Source organism: Chlamydomonas reinhardtii, chromosome 7 (genome assembly GCF_000002595.2).
Source record: "Chlamydomonas reinhardtii strain CC-503 cw92 mt+ chromosome 7, whole genome shotgun sequence".
In the NCBI taxonomy this organism is placed as follows: Eukaryota; Viridiplantae; Chlorophyta; class Chlorophyceae; order Chlamydomonadales; family Chlamydomonadaceae; genus Chlamydomonas; species Chlamydomonas reinhardtii.
Genome location: NC_057010.1, coordinates 5,972,361 through 5,982,593, shown reverse-complemented (window position 1 = coordinate 5,982,593; position 10,233 = coordinate 5,972,361). Strand labels below are relative to the sequence as shown.

At 68.1% G+C, this 10,233-nt stretch overlaps 1 protein-coding gene across 1 annotated transcript; it reads left to right on the top strand.

Annotated features, from left to right (window-relative positions):
• Window positions 1-191: 191 nt before the first annotated feature.
• On the top strand, window positions 192-10,087 carry CHLRE_07g354551v5 (uncharacterized protein). Its single transcript, XM_043064627.1, has 9 exons — window positions 192-525; window positions 842-1,151; window positions 1,394-1,480; window positions 1,630-1,800; window positions 1,977-2,167; window positions 2,419-3,352; window positions 3,523-5,889; window positions 6,061-6,432; window positions 6,554-10,087. The coding sequence occupies exons 1-9, from the start codon at window positions 437-439 to the stop codon at window positions 8,804-8,806; spliced, it is 6,774 nt and encodes a 2,257-aa protein (XP_042923195.1). The 5' UTR covers window positions 192-436; the 3' UTR covers window positions 8,807-10,087.
• Window positions 10,088-10,233: the final 146 nt, after the last annotated feature.

Sequence of the window (10,233 nt, the reverse complement as noted above, 5' to 3'; positions counted from 1 at the left end):
CGCCATGGTAGCATATAAGATAGTGTTTAGTTGCTTGCAGTGGTTTATGGTCGTGGAACGACAGCGAGTTGGGGCTCGAACTGCCCAGCGTGTGGGTATTTCGAGCGTGCCTTCCAAAATGGCATACCACCCGCACGCTGATAACGCAACAGAAGATATGGTTTTATCTATAAAGAATGACTTAGCATTCATTCAGGCGCTGAGGAGCCCAAGTATTGCAATCGCCGAGACCTTCGAGGGACTTTGACATACGCTCAACTCAAGCCCACATAACATATTTTCTATATGAATTGTGTGGACTTTACGAAACAACGCACAGAACATGGTAAAACGCTTTCGCTGGTGTTCTAGACCAGCGCATTTTCCACAGGACTTGTAGCACCTATAGAACTGGAAAGTGACATCAACTGTTAACATTAGGTAAAGCATAACAAGAATGCCAGCGTCCAACGGCGCGGACCAGGGCACTGCCCCCGGGGGCACGATGGCGTATGGCGTTCTGTCACGGGAGCAGCGAAAGCAAATGTGAGTTGTCGATGTTTGGTTATCTGGATAATCACGTTAGCTTTGGGTACAAAGCACGTAAACAGGCCCGCGGTCATCGTCGCACATACCAACTTGCTTGTCTCCTAGTGTATATGAAACAGTTCGCTTGAGTGCCAGATGTGAATTGGCGTGCAATGCGGGGGCATGTGGACTTGCCGCGGTCTGGGAAGGCAGCACCATCCATGTCGTCGTCCCGGGGCAGCCTTCGTGCTCTGCTGCTGGCAGCAGCAGCAGCAGCAGCAGCAGCAGCGGGGGCAGTGTCTAACAAGCTCGGGTACTGGTTCTCATGCCGCAGGTTTGGGCTTGACTGCCCGGAGCAGCTGGAGTGGCGGCACTGGAACCCAGGGACGGAGTATGTGAAGCAGCTGGTGCTGAAGAACGTGAGCACGTCCGTGCTTAAGATTCGCTTCAAGCAGCCCACCAGCAAAGCCTTCGGCATGGACTTCCCGGAGCCCTTCAAGCTGCGGCCAGGCATGAGCCAGCCGCTCAAGGTGGTGTTCCGGCCGCTCAAGCAGCAGCACTACAGCGACAATGTGGAGCTGTTCGTGGGGAACGTGTCCTGCCTGGTGCCCGTGCACGCCTACACGCCTGTGACTCACATCGAGGTGCGGCGCTCTGGGGGAGGGGCGGTTAAAGGGGCTAGGTGTTTGCGGTGGTGGCATGGGCTTTTCACAATGGCTGCTGGGTAATGGAGGGCGGGTGGATGGGTTGGCAGACGCAGCCTCAGGAGTAGTGCCGGCGTTGGCCAGGGGTGGTGGCCCCATGCACTGGCTGTGAAGCTTAGCGCTATCGTGTGAGAAGGCAAGCCTGAGCTTACAAGGCCTAATGCGCATGTTGTATGCCTCAGGTGCCGCCGGCGCTGGACTTTGGCTTCACGCCTACAAAGGAGACGGTGACGGCGCAGCTGCCCGTCCGCAACACAGGAGACGTGCGGGTGCGTGGGATGCAAAGTAGCCGGGCAAAATACATGCCATGAAATGCGACGTCCGACCTGTCACTCCGGTGCCCGTAAAAAGGCGTCTTGCTTCTCCTTGTTGCTGCAATGCACCAGGGCAAATGCTTATCCATGTGGGCGCGCCGCAGGTTGACGTGCTGTGGAAGCTGGACGCGCCGTTCTCCATCTCGCCGCTGTTCGCCAGCCTGGCGCCTGGCGAGGTGGTGGCCTTCACCGCCTCCTTTACGCCCCCGGAGGCCTGCTCCTACACAGCCAGCGCGGCCTGCCAGCTGGAGTCGGGCGCAGCGGCCATCTGCAAGGTGGGGGCGTGGGGCCAGGGCGCGCCTACATGCTATGCTGGCAGCAGGACGCGGCCAGGGGCATGCCTCGCGGGCTAGGGGCGGTGGACAGGACTACACGCTCGTCTTCATCCTTGCTTCTTTTGCATCATTCAGTCTATGCTTACCAGAGCTTTGCATCTTCGCACGACTTGCAGATCTCCGGCATCGGCAAGTTTCCGTACCTGTCGGTGGAGCAGGCGGGCGTGGACTTCGGGGCGGTAGTGGTGGGGCAGCGTGTGGAGCGGCTGGTGCGGTTCGGCAACCACAGCGTGGTGCCCGCGCACTTCGCGGTCACGCACGACGAGGCGGGGCCCGACGACGGCGTGTTCACCGTGGGGCCAGCCAGGTGCGCGCGCGCGCGTGTGTGTGTGTGGGGGGGGGTGGTGGTGTGTGCGTGTGGGTGTGGGTGTGGGTTTGGGTGTGTGCAGGCCGGTGGAGTTGAACGGGACCTGGATGGCGAGCTGCCGTGAAGGAGTGCAGGCTGGAATCGCGTGCGTTGCTATGGGTTGTGCAGTGGGACCTGACGCGCAGCCGGAATGCGGAACCGTGGAATGCCTAAATGGCCTGGTACCTTTGTGAATGCCCCCACGTTCGCAGGGGCACGCTGGGCCCGGAGGAGTACAGCATGCTCAAGCTGTCCTACACGCCCCGCGCCACCGGCACATTCAGCAGCGAGACCTTCCACATCGGCACCGCCGGCGGCAACCGCGTGGCGCTCAACCTGCGCGGCACCGCGGTGGCGCCGCTCGTGACGCTCTCCACGCGCGCCTTCAACTTTGGCAACGTGGCCGCCGGCGCCACCGCCTCGCGCGTGCTGTACATCCGCAACCACTCCGCCGTGCCCGTGCCGTACGACTTCCAGGTCGACCCGCTGGACGTGTTCGCCATCTCCCGCACACGCGGCGTGCTGGCCCCCGACAGCACCGCGCACGTGACCATCACGTTCCGGCCCATGGCCGGCCTGGCCGCCAACCTGTGGCGCCGCGTGACGCTGCTGCTCAAGGACGCCGAGCCGCAGGGTGTGGACCTGGTGGCCACCGCCTACACCGACAAGAGCCGGCCGCCGCCGCTGAGCCAGCGCCACGTGGAGCGCTACATGGCGCGCGTGCTGTCGGGCGGCCCGGCCGTGGAGGAGTCACAGCTGGACTCCAAGCCGCCCTCCGCGGCCACGGGCGCCGGCGGGCTGGATGGCGCCAGCGAGGGCGGCGCAGGGCCGCTGTTGGCGGGCGGTGGTTTTGGCAGCCTGTTGCCGCCGCTGGGTGACGCGGCGGAGGGCGGGGAGGGCGCCGCGTCCAAGCTGCTTGGCCCCGACGGCTGGTCGCTGCTGTTCGGCGGCCAGGACCCGGCTGCGGCGCTGACGGTGGACAGCGACGCGCTGGACTTTGGCAGCTGCTCGCGCCTGAGCGCATCCGAGTACCGCTCCGTGACCGTCACCAACCACACCCCCGCCAAGCTGACGGCCTTCGTGCTGGTGCCCGAATGGGCCGACCCGGGCGCGGCGCCCGGCGACGCGCCGCAGCGCGTGTTCCAGGTAGGATGGAGGTGGGGCAAGGCCACAGAGCATAGCACACTACAAAGCATGCACACGCCTTCCTATGTGTGCGCACTTGCATCTTGGCGACCTGCTCTGTTGCCCCCTACATGCCGCGGCCCTTCATTGCCTTCTCATACTCTCTGTTTCTATGCCGCTCTCGCCCTCAGGTGTTCCCCGAGTCCGCCGACATGCGGCCCTACGGCCAGGCCACGTTCAAGGTGGCGTTCCGGCCGCCGCGCGACGCCGCGTTCTTCAGCCAGCAGCTGGCGCTGGTGGCGCACACCAAGAGCCAGCGCAACTTCCGACTGGTGGCGGAGCACCAGGTGCTGCCGGCCTGGTGCGTGCCGCTGCGCGCCACCGGCAACACCTTCCTGCACTCCAACCCCGAGTTCGGGCCCAAGGTGGAGCTGTCCAGCCGGGCCGTGGCCTTCCCGCCCTGCCGCCCCGGCGAGCGCGTGCACCAGACGCTGCTCATCGCCAACAGCGGCGACACGCCCGTCGCCTTCTCCTTTGGCGCCGCGGGCGCCGCGCTGGGCCCGCTGTTCTCCGCCAAGCCGGCGGCGGGCGTGGTGCCGCCGCAGGGCCACGTGCTGGTGGCGCTGCGCTTCGCGCCCACCGACACGCGGCCCGCCGCCGCCAACGCGCTGGTCACCTTCAACGGCGTGGCGTCGAACGCGGTGTCGGTGTCGCTGCGCGGCGCGGCGCACACGCCGCGCCTGACCACCGACCTGCCCTCCTCCACGCTCTACTTCCGGCCCACTTGCGTGGGCGCCTCCAGCCAGCGCGCCGTGACGCTGCACAACCCCAGCCGCGTGCCCGTGGCCTTCCGCTGGCGCCTGCCGGCGCGGCTGCAGGGCCTGGTAACGGTCTCGCCCGCCGCCGGCGCGCTGCGCGGTAACGAGTCAGTGCAGCTGCAGTGGTCCTTCACGCCGGCGGCGCAGAAGCTGTACGAGGCGCGCGCGGCCTGCCTGGTTATGTCGCCACCGGAAGCGGCGAATGGCAATGCAGCCGGCGCCACCGCCTCCGCCGCCAGCCTGTTTCCCGGCGCCGGGCTGGCGACGGGGATCGAGTGGTACGAGGGCGCGGGCGCGACGGCGGCGCTGGCGGGCATGGGCGAGGAGGAGGCGGCGGACGCAGTGCTGCTGAGCCTGGTGGGTGAGGGCACGCAGGGCGCGGTGGCGCTGGAACCGCCGTCGCTGGAGCTGGGCGACCTGCGGGTGGGGCACCCGGTGCGGCGGCCGCTGCTGCTGCAGAACTGCAGCGACGGCGTGTTACGCTACAGCCTGGAGGTTGGCCCGGCAGAGGACGACCAGCCGCCGGCGGGCGACGCCACGCTCGTGGACTTCACGGCGGGGCTGGACAGTGCGGCGGAGGGCGGCGTGGGTGGAGGCGCGGGCGGCGCGGGTGGCGCGGCGCTGGAGTGCTGGGTGGACGAGCCCGAGGGCGCGCTGCCGGCGCGCGCGTCCAAAACGGTGATGGTGACGCTGTTCCCGCGCTACCGCAAGCGCTACAGCCTGCAGGTGCGCTGCCGCAGCAGCACAGTGGCGCCGCTGCTCACTGGGCCCAACCGCCCGCCGTCAGGCGGCGCCGGCCCGCGCCCTCTGGACGCCGGCAGCGAAGCTGCCGCGGCGGCGGCCGCCGCCGCCGCGGCCGCGGCTGCGCCGCTGCCTCCGCCGGTCATTGCGCCGCTGACTGCCAGCACCACCTTCCCCACGCTGGAGGTGACGGACGTGTACTGCGAGGGGCTGCCGAAGCAGCTGCTGTGGCAGCTGCTGGGCCTCAACGACCTCAACCACCACCTGCGCACCGAGGTCACCGCCACGGAGCTGCGCCTGCGGGCCGCGCAGGACCGCGGAGCGCTCACCACCGAGGCCGCCAGCGCCGCCATGCGCCCCTTCCTCATGGAGTTCGGCACGCACGGCCTGGGCGGCCGGCCGCGTGTGGTGCACGTAGAGATCTCCAACCCCACGCCGCTGCCCGCCTCCTGGCAGCTGCACTCCTTCGACGACCCCGATGGTGTGGAGCTGGAGAACTGGGTGGAGCCCGGCCGCCCGCGCACCGAGGGCGAGCGCATGCGCGACCTCATCGCCGAGTACAAGCTGTTTGAGATGCGGCCGCGCAGCGGCGAGCTAGAGCCGGGCGCGCGCTGCACCGTGACCATCGAGTTCCGGCCCTCCGTGGAGGGCTCCTTCGAGCTGCCCGTGTTTCTGCATATCACGGATGGCAAGCGGCTGCGGCTGCAGCTGCAGGCCGTAACCACGCCCGAGCCGCTGCAGCTGCTGGCGCTGCCGCCGCCGCTGCGGACGTTCCGGCTGGAGCCCGTGGCGCTGGGCGAGCGCGCGCCGCCGCTGCAGATGTACGTGCTGCGCAACGGCGGCCCGGCGCCGCTGCACTGGCGGCTGGACACGGCGCCGCTGGCGGCGCTGGCGGAGGCGAGCTGGGGGCACCCGGTGCTGGAGCTGGTGGGGCCGGAGGAGGGCGACATCGAGGAGGGCGGCGTGGCGGCCATCAACTGGCGCTTCTCGCCGCTGGAGGTGGGAAGGCTGGATTGCCTTGCCTGGTTTTGAAGGCATTGGTTGGCAAGAGGCTTTGCTCCTCTTACTTGCTGAGTATAGCTCCTTCCGCCTATTGTTCCGTGTGTTGTTCGTGTGTCGACATCGCAATTACACAAGCCTCTGCTTCCGCCAATCGCATCGCCCACGCAGGCCAAGGAGTACCGGGTCGAGGTGCCGGTGCTGCTGGGTGACGGCGGCATTGAGGTCATCGAGCTGCTGGGCCGCGGCTTCGCGCCGCCGCCCGCGCCGCCGCACGGCGCCGCCGCCGTGCAGCTCATTGGCCCCGGCGCCGCCACCTCGCCCGCAGCCCCCACCACCGCCGCCGAAGACGACGACACGCCCGCAGCAGCGCTGGATTCGGTGGGCGGCGACGCGGAGGCAGAGGCGGCACGCGCGGCCGCGGCGGCGGACCGGGACTGGATCACTTGGCGCGGGCTGAGCTCGGCACCCAGTGCGGGCATGGCGGGGCGGCTGGCGCTGGTGGACCACGACCTGGTGTCGCTGGGCGTCACCCCTGTGCGAGTGAGTGCCGGGCTGCTGACGCGGGTGCTTGGGGCTATGCCATCTGTACATTCGACTGCGCTCCGCTGACTGCCCCCACCGGTCTTCGGTTCAACCTTCCGCCCCATACCCACATCCACAGGGCCTGACGCGGCGCATCATCGTGCTCACCAACAAGTCGCGCTACCCGCTGGCCTTCGACTGGGACCTGGGCTGCTTGGCGCCGCCGCCGCCGCCCGGCCTGGCCGCCACGCAGCGCGCCGCCGCAGCCAGCGCCATGATGGGGCTGGGCGGCGGCTCGCTGCTGCCCGCCTCACAGCTGCAGCTGCTGGCGGGCCGGCCGCTGCAGGGCGCCCTGGCCATCAGCCCGGCCGCCGGCAGCCTGGAGCCGGGCGAGCGGCTGGTGTGCCGCGTGTCGCTGCACGCCGGCGTCACGCCGCAGGTGTTCGAGGGCGAGGTGCGCTGCCACGTGCGCATCGACGATGATGCGGTGGCGGAGGCCGAGGCGGCGGCGGCGGCAGCCGCTGCCGCAGGCGCCGCCGCCGTCGCGGCGGAGCTGCCGTTCGTGGAGCAGGTGGAGGAGGTGATTGCGGAGGCGCCGGTGCGCGGGCCGCCGGCGCCGCCGCCGGCTGTGGCGGCGGCGCAGCGCGCCAGCCGCCTGCGCAGTCGGCTGCCGGTGCACCAGTACATGACGACGGCGGTGCGCACGCGCATCGAGCCGCTGAACGCCGCCTTCACCGCCACCATGGAGGCGCGCACGAGGCGGCTGGCGGACGCCACGCGGCCGCCCTCCTGGCCGGAGCCGCAGTCCATCAGCGTGACGCTGCGCGGCCGCATCCTGGACGAGCGGCAGCTCGGCGCGCTGCGGTACGTGCCGCCGCACGAGCGCGCCGCGGCGCGCGCGGCGGTGGTGGCGGGCGCGGCCTGGGTGCCGCCGGCCATGGTGCCCTTCTGGGAGGAGGAGGGGCGGTCCACGCCCGCGGTGTCTGCGCAACCCAGCTCCCAGGGCGGTGGTGGCTATGGTGTTGGCGGATATGGTGGCGGCTACGGCAGTGGTGGAAGCCAGGGCGGGGAGGCGTCGGTGGCGCCGTCTGGCGGCGACCCGGGCGGCTACTCGCCGCGTGGCGGCATGGCGGATTCGTGGCCGAGCCTGGAGCCGGGCCTGGGCATGGAGGAGACTGTGGTGGGGCCGCCAACGGTAGGCCTGGACCTCAGCCTCAGCCTGCAGCACGCCGGAGGGGCTGGTGGGGCGCCAGGCGGCGACGGCGACTCCGACTCCCGACCTGGCACGCCGTCCATGACAGCGGCGGCGCACCACCACCACCACCACCCGCGCCACGCCGGACCCGCTCCCGGCTCCGGCACGGCTGAGGTCATGGAGGTGACCTTCTCCGGCGACCAGCAGCCGACAGGCGGCCCGATGCCATCGCCACCGAGCATCAGCGGCGCACCGGACCCAGACTCCGCCACGCCTGACGACGACTTCGCCACTAGCGACGCCGCCGTCAATGCCGCGGCAGCGGTCCGCGCGGCCGGCGGCGGCATGGGCTCGCCACAGCCTGTAGACCCCGGCGGCTCTGCCGCCGCCGCCGCCAGCGAGCTGGCACCGCCGGCGCTGCCGCCAGCGCCGCCACGCGGTGGCGACATCGAGTACGACGCCCTGGTGTCGGCCCGTGAGGTGCTGGCGGGCTTGTTTGCAGAGCTGATGGAAGACGCGGACGTCGTGCGGGCCGTGGCGTTCCTGCCAGAGCACGAGGTGCCCAGCTTTGCTGAGGTGCGGGCCACGCCGCCGCCCTGTTACGACCCCGCGGTCCGGGCGGCTGCGGAAGCGGCGCGGGCAGAGGCAGAGGCGCGCGCTGCGGCTGAGGCGGCCACCAAGGCCGCGGCTGAGGCTGAGGCGGTGGCCGCCCGCGCAGCGGCAATGTTGGGCCCCAAGCATGAGGCCAGCAGCAGTAGCAGCAGTAGCAGCAGCAGCAGCAGCAGTTCCTCTTCCTCATCTTCTTCCTCGTCAGCAGCATCCTCGCCAGGGGCGTCGCCAACTGGAAAGGCTCCTGTCGTGGAGGCAGCCACGCCGCGTCTGGTCTCCGCAGTGGGCGGCATGGCGCCTTCGCAACCAGCGCTGGCGTTGAGGCCGGCGCCGTCCACTCCGCCGCGGACACCGCCGAAGCCTTCGCAGGGCGCGGCATTCGCCATACCGGCGGCAGCGGCGCAGGCGGCGACGGAGCCGCCGGCGCTCGAGGACGAGCTGGCTGCGGACACCGAACTGGCGCGAGTGCTGGTGGCGCCGGAGTGGCGTGCGTTTGCGGACTTTGTGCTGGAGAGTGCGGTGCTGGGGTTGATGCAGGAGAGCGCGGCGGGCGACTGGGAGATGCCGGAGGAGGAGGTGGGCCGGTGAGAGCAGGAATGACAGGTCCGTGGCGCTTGATGTGTGGGGCAGTGTGATTGGGACATCGGGTTAGGCAGCGCTGTAACTGGAGAGCTTTGTTACTCACGGAAGGCTGTGACTCATTCAGCGCTTTGCTTATAGCAGTGCTGTGGGGGTGTGGGCTGTCAAGCAGTGATCATGCGCTCAGCCCGTGGTAGACTGGGCTGGCCAGCCATGTAGCGACTTTCCGGATCAAGGTCCTTTGCTCCGCGTCCTGCTGTGTCATCCGCGGCTGAGGCTGGGCTCACAGCCGCTGTTGCGCCGCAACAGGGCACGTACAGGGCGAAGTCGCGCAACGTAGCTGCGGCCGTGCGGCGTGTATGGTGCAGTGCGAGGCTGCGAGCAAGCGGGGAAGCGGTTGGCGTAGCTGGCTGTGCCGATGGGCCCGCGCCAACCTCCCCATCAAGATGAGACCGGTGAGCGTATGCTCCGAAGCGCAACATCTGAACGGCTAGAAAATTTGCAGAAGGTTGTATCCGCGTCACATGAGCTGTCTTCACTGGCATGACGCCGTGGAAATCGTGGAAAAGCGTGTGCGCAGCCCTTGACGGCTTGCTTGGTGGCAGCCAGGAACACCCAAGCCCGCGCACTCCACGCTGCTGCGGACGCCACCGCAGCCAGTTGTTCTAGAAAGGTGCACCGCTCACGAGTCACGACACTGCATTGCTCATAGGCTCGGAGCCTCGCCTCGAGCTGAAGACCGGATCCAGATTCCGACGGCGCCCTCACCAACTCCCTGCACGGTGTTACCACAGCCCTTATAACGGCTATCATTCTACGAGACCTACTTTCTATCATTAAATCACTTGAGCACCAAACGTTTATGCACACGACTTCAAGTTCAAGTTTAAGTGCGAGGATGACCCTGGTCATGTTTGCCACCCGCATTGCGTTCCGCATGAAATAAATTATCGCATCAATGAATGATCATGATTGCATGAAGGCGATCACTGCAAAGCCTGTGTGGATGTCACTTATCCTGCGCGGCGCAGCCGACGCGCACTCTCAAACGCCTGATGACGGGGTTCAGCTGAAACAGGAGCCTTCCATGCACGTTGTTGGCCCTGTGCGAGCACCTATGCTGGAAGCTGCAGCATTAGCGCCAAAACCCATCTCATCAGTCGCTCAGCCGTCTCCGCTCGAGTCCCCGCCACACGGTTTGAGCCTCACCCTGAAGGCTGAAGCAGACGGACATGCAAGCCATTTGCAACCATCCCCGGGTTTGTCATCGGTTGCGGATGATGCTACCAAGGCGCCACAGGCAGGAAGAGGTGTAGCGGCAGTTGCTGCCGCACCGCCTAGCCTGCAACAACCGTCGGCCACCGAAACAGCACCAGCACCCGCACCGGCACCTCCGGCACCCGCAACCCGACCAGCACCGAAACCGGCACCGGAAC

Coding starts and splice junctions, on each gene's coding strand:
- CHLRE_07g354551v5 (XM_043064627.1), top strand. CDS start 437: ATGCCAGCGTCCAACGGCGCGGACCAGGGCACTGCCCCCGGGGGCACG. Junction 3,353..3,522: donor CGCCGCAGCGCGTGTTCCAG/GTAGGATGGAGG, acceptor TCTCGCCCTCAG/GTGTTCCCCGAGTCCGCCGA. Junction 6,433..6,553: donor TGGGCGTCACCCCTGTGCGA/GTGAGTGCCGGG, acceptor CCACATCCACAG/GGCCTGACGCGGCGCATCAT.